This window comes from Natator depressus, chromosome 10 (assembly GCF_965152275.1).
Source record: "Natator depressus isolate rNatDep1 chromosome 10, rNatDep2.hap1, whole genome shotgun sequence".
Classification (NCBI taxonomy): Eukaryota; Metazoa; Chordata; order Testudines; family Cheloniidae; genus Natator; species Natator depressus.
Window position 1 is genome coordinate 79,865,468 of NC_134243.1, and position 15,910 is coordinate 79,881,377.

General features: G+C 44.1%; 1 protein-coding gene across 1 annotated transcript; it reads left to right on the forward strand.

Annotated features, from left to right (window-relative positions):
- Positions 1-756: 756 nt before the first annotated feature.
- Positions 757-11,962, forward strand: FEM1B (fem-1 homolog B). Its single transcript, XM_074966613.1, has 2 exons — positions 757-1,393; positions 9,812-11,962. Exons 1-2 carry the CDS (start codon positions 1,146-1,148, stop codon positions 11,445-11,447), a joined length of 1,884 nt encoding a protein of 627 aa, XP_074822714.1. The 5' UTR covers positions 757-1,145; the 3' UTR covers positions 11,448-11,962.
- Positions 11,963-15,910: the final 3,948 nt, after the last annotated feature.

Here is a 15,910-nt window from a genome sequence, read left to right on the forward strand (position 1 = left end):
GCAGCTTTGGCTGAAGAGACTCCGTTCCCTGGAAAAGGCCAGGGCCAAGGCAAGCCGACCTGAGGCATCGTGGGCTAGTGGAGTGGCTGCTGGGCGGGGAAGGGAGAGTCCTGGCGGTCCCTTTGCCTCTAGTCTCCCTCCAACTCTCTTCGTCTTGTCTAGCTTGACTGTGGGACCCCGCCGTGGGGTGCCATGACCCTTTGCTGGGGAGGGGCCGAATGGGGGACCCACCCCGGGGACTCCCTCCCTCCCACCGTCCGCCAGCCCGCCCCAGGTCCTGCGGCGGGCCCGCTCCCCGGAACGGTTCTGCTCGGGTCGCGGTTTCCCGGCCGGGATGGATTCCGCGGGGGACGCGGCCACTTCCGCTTTTGTTTCCGGAATCTCAGCGGCCTAGAAGGAGCGCGGGCGGGGGAGGGGAGCGGCCCAGGACACCCTGAGGGAGCCGCGGCTGCTGGCCCTTGCGGGGATCCGTAGCTGGGAGGGTGGGGCTCCACCCTGTCACTCCTGGGAACTCCCGCTCTCCGAGTCGCTGTCCCCCATCCAGGGTCCCTCCGGGTACCCGTAGTGAGGTCGGGGCGCCCGCGCCCGTTTTCTCCTTGGTCCCTGCCCCTCCGGGCACCCGTAGCGAGGGGAAGTGCCGGCCCCCCCCGCCCTTCCTGGGTCCCTGCCTCCCCCAGGCCTTCTCTGGGGGCCTGTAGCGAGCGGGGGGTTCCCGCCCCCTCGCCACCCTCCTGGGTCCCTCCCCCACCAGGCCCCACCTGGGGAGCTTTCCTGGGGGGGGGGCTCCTTGCCCCCCAGCCCCCGTGGCCCTGTCGGGGGGAGTGGGCGCCGAGCCCCATAGCGGTGTTTGCCCTCGGCTGCCCACCCGCCATGGCACGTGGCACTCTGAGGGGCGGGAGCATGTGGCACTGACAGGGCGTCCTGGGGGCTGTGGGTAGTGGTGGAGACTCGGGTCACCCTGCGCTGGTGCTGACCCTGGGGGGGCCAGCTGGGCTCTGGTCAGGGCCTGCCCGCATGTGCCCCCTGCCGTGGACCGATTCAGGACGGAGGAGGAAGAGACTTCCCTGGCCTTGGCACCAGCTGCAGCTGGCAGGCCTGAAGGTGGCGGTGGCAGCAGGAGGAGAAGTTGGGAGGAGGAGAAGGCCATGGAAGGCCTGGCCGGCTATGTGTACAAGGCGGCCAGTGAAGGGAGAGTGCTGACCCTGGCTGCCCTGCTGCTCAACCGCTCCGAGAATGACATCAGGTACTTGCTGAGCTACGTCAGCCAGCAGGGTGGTCAGCGCTCCACGCCCCTTATCATCGCAGCCCGTAACGGTCACGCCAAGGTGGTGCGCTTGCTGCTAGAACATTACCGGGTGCAGACCCATCAGACTGGCACGGTCCGCTTCGATGGGTACGTACACAATGCTGATGTCTTTTACTCCTACCTCTTTCAAAGGGGAATGGCAAAGCCAGGATGAAAAGTGAACTATCTCAGAAAGTTCTTGCTAAATAGACTCTGGGCTGGTCTACACAACAAAGTTAGATTGTCTTACCTACCTGTGAAAATTTTCACGCCCTCTGCACTGTAATTAAGTTGATCTAATGCCCACTGCAGACACCAGTCGACAGAAGAATTCTGTCGACCTAGCTATCGGCTCTTGGACAGATGGATTTACTACAGCAACGGAAGAACCTTTCCATCACTGTAGTAAGCATCTATACTACAAGTGATGCAACTGTACCCGTGTAATGTTTCAAGTGTAGACATAACCTCTCTGTGTGATTATGGGGAAGACACAGCACTTTCCTACCAGGTTCGGAATAGTGGCTGTGAAACTAACTAGGGTTCCCCCGACCCCCACCCGTATTCTGCTGGGAAAGCTATTAACAGTGGCAGTGCTCCAGGAGTTGTGTGTAGACTCAGGGAGTCATCATTCCCTCAGTTCACATTTGCAAGGCTATCTTCCCAACTACATGGGCAAAGCATGTATTTTTTTTTTGTATAAAGAAAATCTTACCTTCTACAGAATCTAATGGGCTAGCCACAACTCCCCCGGGAAAACTCTGCCTCTGCCTTGGGCAAGTGGCCTTTTTTCAGGATGTACCAGAATGTATTATTCTATGACATCACTGCTACCATGGGTCGCATGGAGCTTTAGGACATGCCCTCAGAGAGGGAAGGTGTGAGCCACATGGATGCTCTACTTGTATGTAACCATCCTCCTTTTCAGATGCTCTAGATATAATTTTAATGCCTCTGGTTCGAGATAAGGTAGACAGTGAGTCCTCTCTAAATTACTCCACAAAATGGTATTAGTCTTTTGTATAGTACATTTCATCCCAAAACCTTTTACAAACTACTGTATTAGTTTTATATAAACCATACAGGAGACATCACTTCCTCCAACACTAAAGTGCAGTATTCTCTGAAGGGGGTGCTCAACAGCACACAACAGTGTAGGACAGGAAGGGGAGAAAAGTACACTATTCAACTGAAACTGCATGGGGAGTTTCGGGAGAGAGAGTGTAATCACCTGAGCTGGGATTTAGCAAAAACACTGCGGTTAATAATTTTGTTCTTGGAAGTTGTGCTATGGGATCATTCTGGTCACAAAGGGTCAGTTTTCCTTCTCTTGCAAGACATGTCCCCAGCAGCTCAGCACCCTCTGACAAATGCTGTGGTACCAGTTTAATACTTCACTGGAAAGAGAACTGACAAAACTGAAACACCACCATCACTTCCTGCAGCAGCTGGATCTCACAATCACCAACAGTTGGCCTTGCTTAGCTTTTGGGATGTGACAGGATCACAGCATGAGATGCTATAGCTGCATTTGTAATATGTGTAGGTCCCTTCTCAGCCCAAATCTAATTAGTTATCAGAAAAAGGACCCTTTTGGTTGTATATGTATCATACAGGGATTTTGTGAGACTTAAATGTTTTAAAAGTGCTTTGAAAACCTCCAGTGAAAGCACAAATTCCCCTCTACCTTGCTTACTCTGGCTGTTTAAAGGCATGGGAGATGTTTTTTTTGGCCTCATTGATATCTACATTTTAATGAAGTTTTATTTCTAATTTGGACATTCAGATTTTACTTGATGGTAATTTATTTTTTTAAAAGGTTACTTTAACTCTGATTGCTGGGGCCACAAGAATTTAGTCTTGAGGTATGGAGCATTCTGGACAAGGTTGTATAAGGAGCTAGAGTTCCCACAAACTCAGTTCCTGCATCTTGTCAGACATTTTACTCTTCCTTAGTTGGGAATACAGAGTAATCTTATGATTTAGACTGGGATAGTTGTGGACTTTACAGCAGCACACCAGCAAGCTAAGTGCATACAGACTGCAGGTGCAGAAGAAACTTTTCTCAAAAGTAAGCTAAAATTCTTGGCTGCTCAACTACCTGGTTTATAGAAAACGACGTTACCTGACCCAAGAGTCTATGGGTTTCAGAGCTCATCAGAGGAGTATTGTGGTTGCTCTGATACTATTGTTAAAGTGGATTATTTAAACATGTTTATGCAGTTATAGCTGTGTGTTAAATCATATTTGTAAATGGATTTGTTTTGTGTAGTGTGGACAGAGCTATTGCCTGAGGCCTCTTTCTAAATGAATCTTAGTTCCTCAGCTTTTTAGAACCATAGCACTGATGTATTTTAGTTTAGCATGGAACGAATACGATATGCTGAAATTTTACTAGATTATGAATAACACTTGTAATCAACCAAGGTTACCTCTGAGAATGTCTTGTTTCTGTGTTCTTGAGTGAATCGTCCTTTCTTCACCTTTGTTACCGCCCTTGTTCTTCAAACTTCTTGTTGCAGTGTTGTTCTAGTGTGTTCCAACATGTGTGCACCCATAAATGGCTCTTAAAATAAAAAAGCTGAAATCTCCTGCCCAACCATATCCATAAAGCTAAAGTTGCCTTAAGAGAAAACTCAGGCTTCACAGATTTGCTTTCTTTATGCTGTCTGTATGAAAAGGAAGAGCTTATTTCAGGTACAGGAAGAGAGGGGGAGAGAACAAAATGGGTACTGGCTGCTGACTTGCATCTGGCTGTCCACTGATGGCCTGTAGGTACTATATCTAGGCCGTTCCACCAGCCCAGCAGAGAAGCTAAGAATAATTCCTCTCTATGGCACTGAAGGAGAGAGGCTGAACCCAAGAATGCTTCTTTTTTATCATTCTTTTCAAAGTAAAATTCCTTGAGAATGAGTAGAGTGGAGGTGTATGTGTGTGGGGGTCTCTCCTGTTTTTGAGGTGGAGGAGGGACTCCTGCTCCCAGTCAATGTTAGGAAGGGCCAGGGTGGATTTGATTTAAATCAAATTGATTTAAATAATGATTTAAATCAAATCACTAGTCAGGAAGACTCGATTTAATCATGGATTTCTACATAAAAGTGCATTCTTGTTGGTTGTTATAACCTTCATACATATACTTCACAACTCAGAGATAGATGAGACCCAAACTGGGTCTCTTTTATGGCCTGCTGCCATTATAGGTTTTCCCTTCTAGTGAGAGAATGGTATGGTAGATCTCAAATCAATGAAGGCTACGCTCAGAAAGACCTCAGAATTTTTTTATTCTGGAATATGCTGCTCAAACAGTTTCACTTTTCATAGAATCATAGAATATCAGGGTTGGAAGGGACCTCAGGAGGTCATCTACTCCAACCCCCTGCTCAAAGCAGGACCGATCCCCAACTAAATCATCCCAACCAGGGCTTTGTCAAGCCTGACATTAAAAACTTCTAAGGAAGGAGATTCCACCACCTCCACAGGTAATGCATTCCAGTGTTTCACCACCCTCCTAGTGAAAAAGTTTTTCCTAATATCCAACCTAAACCTCCCCCACTGCAACTTGAGACCATTACTCCTTGTTCTGTCATCTGCTACCACTGAGAACAGTCTAGATCCATCCTCTTTGGAACCCCCTTTCAGGTAGTTGAGAGCAGCTATCAAATCCCCCCTCATTCTTCTCTTCCGCAGACTAAACAATCCCAGTTCCCTCAGCCTCTCCTCATAAGTCATGTGTTCCAGTCCCCTAATCATTTTTGTTGCTCTCCGCTGGACTCTTCCCAATTTCTCCACATCCCTCTTGTAGTGTGGGGCCCAAAACTGGACACAGTACTCCAGATGAGGCCTCACCAATGTCGAATAGAGGGGAACGATCACGTCCCTCGATCTGCTGGCAATGCCCCTACTTATACATCCCAAAATGGCATTGGCCTTCTTGGCAACAAGGGCACACTGTTGACTCATATCCAGCTTCTCGTCCACTGTAACCCCTAGGTCCTTTTCTGCAGAACTGCTGCCGAGCCATTCGGTCCCTAGTCTGTAGAGGTGCACGGGATTCTTCCGTCCTAAGTGCAGGACTCTGCACTTGTTCTTGTTGAACCTCATCAGATTTCTTTTGGCCCAATCCTCTAATTTGTCTAGGTCCCTCTGTATCCTATCCCTACCCTCCAGCATATCTACCTCTCCTCCCAGTTTAGTGTCATCTGCAAACTTGCTGAGGGTGCAGTCCACGCCATCCTTCAGATCATTTATGAAGATATTGAACAAAACCGGCCTGAGGACCGACCCTTGGGGCACTCCACTTGATACCGGCTGCCAGCTAGACATGGAGCCATTAATCACTACCCGTTGAGCCCGACAATCTAGCCAACTTTCTATCCACCTTATAGTCCATTCATCCAGCCCATACTTCTTTAACTTGCTGGCAAGAATACTGTGGGAGACTGTGTCAAAAGCTTTGCTAAAGTCAAGGAACAACACGTCCACTGCTTTCCCTTCATCCACAGAGCCAGTTATCTCATCATAGAAGGCAATTAGATTAGTCAGGCATGACTTGCCCTTGGTGAATCCATGCTGACTGTTCCTGATCACTTTCCTCTCCTCTAAGTGCTTCAGAATTGATTCCTTGAGGACCTACTCCATGATTTTTCCAGGGACTGAGGTGAGGCTAACTGGCCTGTAGTTCCCAGGATCCTCCTCCTTCCCTTTTTTAAAGATGGGTACTACATTAGCCTTTTTCCAGTCGTCCGGGACTTCCCCCGATCGCCACGAATTTTCAAAGATAATGACCAATGGCTCTGCAGTCACATCCGCCAACTCCTTTAGCGCTCTCGGATGCAGCGCATCCGGCCCCATTGACTTGTGCTCGTCCAGCTTTTCTAAATAGTCCTGAACCACTTCTTTCTCCACAGAGGGCTGGTCATCTCCTCCCCAGGCTGTGCTGCCCAGTGCAGTAGTCTGGGAGCTGACCTTGTTCGTGAAGACAGAGGCAAAAAAAGCATTGAGTACATTAGCTTTTTCCACATCCTCTGTCACTAGGTTGCCTCCCTCGTTCAGTAAGGGGCCCATACTTTCCTTGACTTTCTTCTTGTTGCTAACATACCTGAAGAAACCCTTCTTGTTACTCTTAACATCTCTTGCTAGCTGCAACTCCAGGTGTGATTTGGCCTTCCTGATTTCACTCCTGCATGCGCGAGCAATATTTTTATACTCTTCCCTGTAAGCTCTTCCCTTTCTTGTAAGCTTTTTTGTGTTTAAGATCAGCAAGGATTTCACTGTTAAGCCAAGCTGGTCACCTGCCATATTTACTGTTCTTTCTACACATCAGGATGGTTTGTCCCTGTAACCTCAATAAGGATTCTTTAAAATACAGCCAACTCTCCTGGACTCCTTTCCCCCTCATGTTATTTTCCCAGGGGATCCTGCCCATCTGTTCCCTGAGGGAGTCAAAGTCTGGTTTTCTGAAGTCCAGGGTCCATATTCTGCTGCTCTCCTTTCTTCCCTGTGGCAGGATCCTGAACTCGACCATCCCATGGTCACTGCCTCCCAGGTTCCCATCCACTTTTGCTTCCCCTACTAATTCTTCCTGGTTTGTGAGCAGCAGGTCAAGAAGAACTCTGCCCCTAGTTGGTTCCTCCAGCACTTGCATCAGGAAATTGTCCCCTACACTTTCCAAAAACTTCCTGGATTGTCTGTGCACCGCTGTATTGCTCTCCCAGCAGATATCAGGGTGATTGAAGTCTCCCATGAGAACCAGGGCCTGCAATCTAGTAACTTCCGTGAGTTGCCGGAAGAAAGCCTCGTCCACCTCATCCCCCTGGTCCGGTGGTCTATAGCAGACTCCCACCACGACATCACCCTTGTTGCTCACACTTCTAAACTTAATCCAGAGACTCTGAGGTTTTCTGCAGTTTCATACCGGAGCTCTGAGCCGTCATACTGCTCCCTTACATACAATGCAACTCCTCCGCCTTTTCTGCCCTGCCTGTCCTTCCTGAACAGTTTATATCCATCCATGACAGTACTCCAGTCATGTGAAAAGGAGTACTAGTGGCACCTTAGAGACTAACCAATTTATTTGAGCATAAGCTTTCGTGAGCTACAGCTCACTTCATCGGATGCATCACGAAAGCTTATGCTCAAATAAATTGGTTAGTCTCTAAGGTGCCACTAGTACTCCTTTTTGCGAATACAGACTAACACGGCTGCTACTCTGAAACCAGTCATGTGAGTTATCCCTTGACTGTGCCAGGACTTTCAGTTCTCCCTGCTTGTTTCCCAGGCTTCTTGCATTTGTGTATAGGCATTTGAGATAACTCGCTGATCGTCCCTCTTTCTCAGTATGAGGCAGGACCCCGCGCGCTCCTGTTCATGCTTCCTCCCGGTATCCCACTTCCTCACTTACCTCAGGGCTTTGGTCTCCTTCCCCCGGTGAACCTAGTTTAAAGCCCTCCTCACTAGGTTAGCCAGCCTGCTTGCGAAGATGCTCTTCCCTCTCTTCGTTAGGTGGAGCCCGTCTCTGCCTAGCACTCCTCCTTTTGTTTTTACTGCCTGTCCCTCCCTTTTCACATTTATCTCCAGACTTCTTCTCCTTCTCCAGATCTATTCCGCCCCCAAAAATCTTCTATTCATTGAACTTCTTTTTGAAACTTTTCACTTTTAGAGAGAGGTAAGGGATTGACTCTGTGCACACAAATTTGAAGAGGGACGATAGGGTCAAGGTCTGTTTTTTTCTCACCTCTCTCTCTCTCTATATTTATTTATTTAAAAACATTTTTGCTGTTAACAAGCATGTTATTTTTGGAGACACAAATCTACAGTTTGAGAACTGCAAAACTAAGCATCTCTGATGGTATCTTCTAGATAGAAAGATTAACCTAAATGATCTATACAGAAGCCCCTGGAATTACATAAGATTGGGTCCCTAATCCATGAACTATTGGAACTCATTTACAAAACTTTTCTTAAACATTACATGAATATATTGTCTCATACTATAGAATTAGAATTTATAATCCCGATTCCATAATGAGATATCTTTGAGCTATAATGTATCTTAATTGTTTTTTTCCTCAAAAAGCATTTTATCAAAAAAATCCGATTTAAATTAAAAAAATCGGATTTTTTTTTAAATTTAAAAAAACCCATTGATTTTTATCCACCCTGGGAAGGGCTGTTATCACCACTCTGCTGTTGGATTGAGGAGTCTCTTCTTCTCTACATCACTGTGTGTTTATGGGATGGCTGGGCCCTTTCACTTCTTCCTTGCACAGATTCAGGGATACGTCATTTTGATTCACCGCCTGTTTAAACTTCCTCTCATGCCTCTCTGCATGAGGATATCCAGGCTAGGGCGTGGGGGGTTTGCTGTGCATTTACTGTTTGTGCTCACTATATCTCCCATCATTCTTGTGAGCCTGATTGCCAAGTTGTGCTAGGGAGTCTGATAGTGCCTGTAATCCCTGCCAAAGTGCAAACTAAGGAAGCCTGGCTCATAACACCCACTTGTCTACTCCCCAAATTCTTGTGTTGTGTATGTGTCCCCCTGGTGCGCCAGGAAAGCACCTCTGTTCATGAACAAGACATTTGGTCGTAGGGCCAGTGCTTCAAATCCTTCCTCACATCTTGTTACAAAAGTAGCTCCATTGATTTCAGAGAGGCTGTTTGTGGAGTAAGAAACTGCTCATGCTGAGTAACGATATCAGAATCTAGCCCTAAGAACTGTCTTTAGACCAAAACTCTGAAGCTTGTCCCGTTGGGTGTCATCTGAGCACTTGAGCATGCAAATACACATGTGAGTATTCTCGCAAAGTTACTTATGTGCATTTGCAGCATAATTATTAAATCACGTTGGTGTTTTATTATTCAATTTTAACTCTGGAAAATGCCTGAGCAGGTCTACAAACTGAAATGAAAGATGGTTTTGTCCTTTTGCCATGGTTTGGTTTCCCAGTGAAGTCTGAGATACAGTTTGCATCCATACTGCTGCAATATAAACAGCTCTTGTTTCCACATTCCAGTGCCATTCCAGTAGCCTAGTGAAGTGGAGAAAACATCAGATGTTCTCTTTTTAAGTCTGAATTTTATTCTCCTTTTGTAATTCCATGATCTGTAGGTTCGCCTTCCTTTCCTGCATGTCAGTTTATCACAGAAGACAATAATTCTCCTTTTTCTAGTTCTGCTTCTTGGGACTGGGTGGGCCAGTGGAATAAAGCCCTAGAGGAAATTTTCAAAGCAACACAGGCGAGTCTGTTAATATTAATGGGGTCATGTGGCTCAATCCCTGGCACTGCTTCGAAAATCTCTATCTCTAACTTTTTTTCTTCTGGACATCTGTGCACTTGCTAATTGCCTTATTTTGTCTTGGCTCTGCTGATAAATATCTTCAAGTATAAAAAGGGAGTGGCTCTAAAATATCTGCCTGTGTTGAATATAAACTTGGGATATTGGTAACATGCTTCTTGCAGACTACTCACGTCTCTTACAAAGTGCAGCAGTTTAACTGCCTGTTTTTTGTCTTTACATTTGTAGTTATGTCATTGATGGAGCCACAGCTCTCTGGTGTGCAGCAGGAGCCGGACACTTTGAAGTTGTCAAACTGCTAGTTAGTCATGGAGCCAATGTGAACCACACTACTGTGACCAATTCAACTCCGCTGCGGGCTGCATGCTTTGATGGCAGACTGGACATAGTGAAATACCTGGTGGAAAACAATGCTAACATCAGTATTGCCAACAAATATGACAACACTTGCCTTATGATTGCAGCTTACAAGGGGCACACAGATGTGGTGAGATATCTCTTAGAACAACATGCTGATCCCAATGCCAAGGCACATTGTGGTGCTACAGCATTACACTTCGCAGCTGAAGCTGGCCATTTAGAGATTGTTAGAGAGCTGGTCAAATGGAAATCTGCAATGATGGTGAATGGCCATGGAATGACTCCATTAAAAGTAGCTGCTGAGAGCTGTAAGGCAGATGTAGTTGAACTTCTTCTTGCTCATGCGGATTGTGACAGAAAAAGTAGAATTGAAGCTTTGGAACTTCTGGGTGCATCGTTTGCAAATGACAGGGAAAATTATGATATAATGAAGACTTATCACTATTTATATTTAGCAATGCTGGAGAGGTACAGAGACAGTGAGAACATCATTGAGAAAGAGGTTCTTCCACAAATCGAAGCTTATGGAAACAGAACTGAATGCAGAACTCCTCAGGAATTAGAATCTATTCGGCAGGACAGAGATGCCCTTCACATGGAAGGCCTCATAGTGCGTGAACGAATTTTGGGCTCGGACAATATAGATGTTTCGCATCCTATTATTTATCGTGGGGCTGTTTATGCAGATAACATGGAGTTTGAACAGTGTATCAAACTATGGCTTCATGCATTGCATTTGAGGCAGAAAGGTAATAGGAATACCCATAAGGATCTCTTGAGGTTTGCTCAAGTCTTCTCTCAGATGATACACTTGAATGAGCCTGTTAAAGCCAAGGACATAGAAAGTGTTTTGAGGTGTAGTGTCTTGGAAATAGAACAAGGAATGTCCAGGATTAAAAGCAACCAAGACACTGACATCCACACAGCCATGGATAACTACGAATGCAATATTTTTACCTTCTTGTATTTGGTGTGCATCTCAACCAAGACTCAGTGCGGTGAAGAAGAGCAATCTCGAATCAACAAGCAAATCTATAACTTGATTAATCTTGATCCCAGAACTCGGGATGGGTCCAGTTTGCTGCATCATGCTGTCAACTCTAGTACACCAGTAGATGACTTCCACACAAATGACGTCTGCAGCTTTCCAAACGCACTTGTCACCAAGCTCCTGTTAGACTGTGGTGCTGAAGTGAATGCTGTGGACAACGAAGGAAACAGTGCACTTCACATCATTGTCCAGTACAACAGACCCATCAGTGATTTTTTGACTTTGCATTCGATTATCATTAGTCTGGTGGAGGCTGGTGCTCATACAGACATGACAAATAAGCAGAAGAAGACTCCTCTTGATAAAAGTACAACTGGGGTGTCTGAAATACTCCTTAAAACTCAAATGAAGCTGAGCCTCAAGTGCCTGGCTGCCCGTGCAGTACGGATCTATAACATAAGCTACCAAAAGCAGATCCCCAGAACTCTGGAAGAATTTGTGGAGTTTCATTAGGCCACATAAAATCTTTCAAGGTGGTGCTACTCAGAGAAGACTTAAATCACAGACAATAGAAAACATGTGCATAGATTAGTTTTCTCCACATTTGTGTTTTATTTTTCCCTTTGCATTCAGTCTTCAGCCTCTGTTCTCAAATAGATCTTGGAAAAAAGCCACATTGCTTGGATGTAACTACAATCTGGTGTCTGAAAAGGTGGTCACTCTTTTTTGATTAAAAATAAATTGGCTCATTATCTTTTAAAAAACAAAATGAAAACAAACACCAAATGTAACAAGCACAAAATATTGTTTCAAATATGCCCATTCATTCATGATTTACAGCTGAGAATGCTTTAAACGGCCACTTCAAAAGATGTTTCTGTTAAAAAGCCCATGCCACCACATTATCTCTGCTGCAAATGTGTAGATTTAAAATTTTCTTGGGACAAGGAAGGAAAAAAAAGAATTTGAAAGTGTCTTGTAGTTGGTGATAAGTCCCAATATACAGAGCAATCCAGGGCTCTCATTTCTTACCATCTTTTTATGCCATTCACTTAACACTGAAGCGATCAGTAACATTTTAAACGATTCCTATTCTTTTTTTGAAATGTAAGCCGCAATTATCGACAGCTGTAGGAGTACGGGGAGGCTCTATTAGGAAATACAGGTTTAAATTCAACTCTATGAATATGCTGAGATAGTAATTGTTGAATAATCATGGTCTTCATTTATTCTAGCACATCTGTCCAAATATCAATCAAATTTCTTTTTACGCAACAAGCCACTCGTTTATAAATATCATGCATAGATACCTAGAAAATGGATTGTGTGTGTATGTTCGTGGCCCCTAACGTTTCAAATCGCTTTTAAATTTTTTGTCATTTTAATGCTTAACATTCAACATTTTGACTCAGTTTTTAAAACTGCACTCCAGAATTCCAAATGCTGTGTCTTCCTAATGGAGCAGTCTTTCATCGAAGGTTCCCCTTTGCCCAGATGTCTTCCTTTAAGTGTGATGATGATCAGAATCAACTTTCCAATAAGCATGGAATTTGTCTCCCTGACTCAGTTTAAATTTTTTCATGATTTTTATTCCTTTCATTATGAAAACTTATCGTAAAATTGTTTTTTTTTAAATCATCCTATAAATAAAATGTTCTTTTATGATGATAAGTAACTGATTGTATAATATCTGTTACTTGAGAAGGTACTTCTCCTTGGCAGAAGTTGCAGCAGTAAAATGTCACTTGTTTTGACGGGCTACTGAAAATTCTGTTTATTATTTTAAACAGGGCTTTTTAATTGTCAGACAATGAAATAATGTTCTGTATTTTTTTAAAACAATCTGAGTAGAACTTCAGGCAAGATCTGGGCACACGTTTTCATTTGTATTACAAATAAATAAACACTGAATGTGAAATTAGTTTGTAATTCTAATTTTTGGCTAGTGCCAACCAGAACAATGCTGCTCAGATTGTATAGTGCTGTAAATATAGACTGTTGTGTGTCTCTTGAAAAGGAAAAAGCTTTGCAAGCTTCTCAGTCTGCCAGAGTGAAAACAAAATCCTCAAATGAGAAATGCGTTTGTAATTTGTATCTCATGTAGTTTCAACCATAGTGTGAAAAACCAACAGTTGCAATTCAATGTTTCAGGAAAGATGACAAAGCCAAACTCAATCACCTACGGCCTTAAAACAAATGCAGCACCACAGAACCTTTCACGGAATAGGCAGGAAGGTGATAGTGTTCCTGTAATTTTGTACTTTGCATGTCTTCCTCTGCCCATCTGAAATGTAACAACAATCTGAAAAAAAAGAAAAGGAGTACTTGTGGCACCTTAGAGACTAACCAATTTATTTGAGCATCAAATGCTCAAATAAATTGGTTAGTCTCTTAAGGTGCCACAAGTACTCCTTTTCTTTTTTTTGCGAATACAGACTAACACGGCTGTTACTCTGAAACAACAATCTGAATTTTCACATAATCTTAAATTTCTGTTTTTTGCAAAGATTTTATTATGAAGATTTCTAGCCTGGCTGTTAGACACCCACAAGGGGTTTTAACTTACTGTTGCCAGAAAGTTTTTAAAGCTCATATGTTTGAGTCTGATCCAATGGATGACAAATGTCCTCAAGCCCCCTGAGGCCAATGGCTTCTCAGCACCTTGCGGGATGATGTCCATTATAGCTAAAGCCTCAAGACGTTCCTTGCTGGAGTACATGAAGAACAAATACCAGATGCTACATATTATGGCGGTAAAGTTAGTGGTGGCTGATATATTTTAACACCAGCTAAAATAAGCAGATACACTGATTCATCTATGTGTTGGGGGAAAAAAACCTCCGTCTCTTGCTATAATGTGCCACCTACATCAAATAAGTTATTTGGACACTTTGCTACACCTCAGTACACATTTATAATGTGTATAATTAATGTAAGACTAAAGAGTTCTTGAAACCCAGTTGACTAGGGAAGAGAGGACTGAACACTGGTTCTACACTAATAGTGTGTGTGTGACATGCTGCTGGCAAAATAGCTAGGCAGTAGATAACAGCTGACTGCTTTAGGAATTGCTCGAAAGGCACTGGTTACAATTTATGTACTGTTAATTAAGACAGCACATCCTTGCACTATTTTCCTCAGGATGTGATTCTGATGTGTAAAATAATCTACATGATGTATTCTTGTGAAATATCTGCATAAAACCATTCTTGGAACAAACACATGCCTGAGATTTCTGTAGATGAAATTGCTAGTTACATGAAACTCCTCCACAAATCATTCTGCTGTGTAATAGAAAACAAAATTACCCCAAATGTTCTGGTGGAAAGGGTGGTGGTCTTATATCTCAGTTTGCAATTTGTGTTCTACTAATTTCCACCTTTGGTTCCATTGCATCCTATTCTAGGGTCCTTCACCCATACTTCGGTATGTGGAAAGCTGCAGAGAAAATACGCCATTATCCAAGAGCAATAATACTACTTAGCATTTATATAGCTCATGTGGCTCTCCAAGCACTGTATAAAAATGAGCAAGTGTTATTAGCCCTATTTTATAGTCTGGGGAATTGATGCACAGTGCTGAACGGTCTGAGCTAAAGTCCTCTGAAATCAATGAAATGATTCCTATTGACATCATCGGGCTTTGGGTAAGGCACAAGGTCTAACACAGTAAGTCTATAGTGGAGTTCGTGACTCCTGATGCCATACTCAGTTTGCAAGGCAGTCCTTTTGGTTGCAGCCCTAGGTCTTGGTAATGGCCATGGTCATATGAAGTGTTAACTGATTTCAACTAATGTTGCCTTCAGGGGGATCTGAAAGCTCTTACAGAATCAGGCCCACTTAGCTTCACATCAGAGCAGCTGACTTGGCTGGAGATACCTTTGGTGGAGCGGACGATACACACTGATGGATGATACACACCGAAACTACCCATAGCTGTCCCTCAGACTTAGCCAAATTGTTGATGGTTCATTAGATACCAACTGACAGCATCAGAAATGTTGGCCAAAGGGTGCTGTAGGCATGATGGACACAGAGGCATCCAGGAGACATTCTACTCTAGAAACTTATTTGTGAAGCGATTTTGGGGAACATTTTGAGGCACTTATTTTTTTTTCATTTGGCTTTATGCAGACTATGTATGGTCTTTATAAAAATCCACCCTAAGCTCCTGTATACATTCCTTCCACCAGGAAAAGGCGTTTTACATTCATTCTCGGAAAGTGATCGACTGAAGGGCTGTAGTTGTTAGGTTTGATTATAAATGTTTCTGGGTTTAGAGAGTTTGTATGACAGAGATGCAAGCTTTCAGAATGCTGCTGTCAGTCAACGGGAGGTGGCGTAGATATCAAGCAAACTTTTGGGTGTGTTCACTGAAGGCTCCTCGATGTCATTTGGAGAGTGCCATTCACTCAACTCCTCAGATACCAATGGAGAGAGATGGCTCCCCTAAAATACTTGTTCATGATGAGAGCGGGAGTGCAACAGAGCTGGGACAGATACACATCTCTGATCTTTCACAACCACCATGCTCTTAGTTTTGAGTCAGCTGAGCTCAAAACCGTGGTCCTGAGCTGCTGATCCTCATAACTATTGAGTAGAGCCTGACCTAGTGTTGCCAACTCTTGCAATTTTATTGTCTCACGCTATTAAATGCTTTTTAAAGTCTCAGCTCCTGGAGGCATGTGATTATGTGACAATCTCAGCTTTCATTTTTTTTATAAAGGTAAGTTTCTAGCCTTCATGGTTGTGGAGAAAATGTGACCTGTGTGCACCTTAAAGGCCCAAACAGTCGAAGGAAATGGAAAGGATCCCAAATGTAGTGTGTGTGTGCGCGCGTGCATGTGTGTGTGTGTGTATATATATATATATATATATATATTTAATGCAATCTCACAATTTTTGGATGGGCTTGACTCATCAATTTTGAACACTAGGGGTCAGCAATACTTCTTCCCATCCACTCTTCCTCAGCGG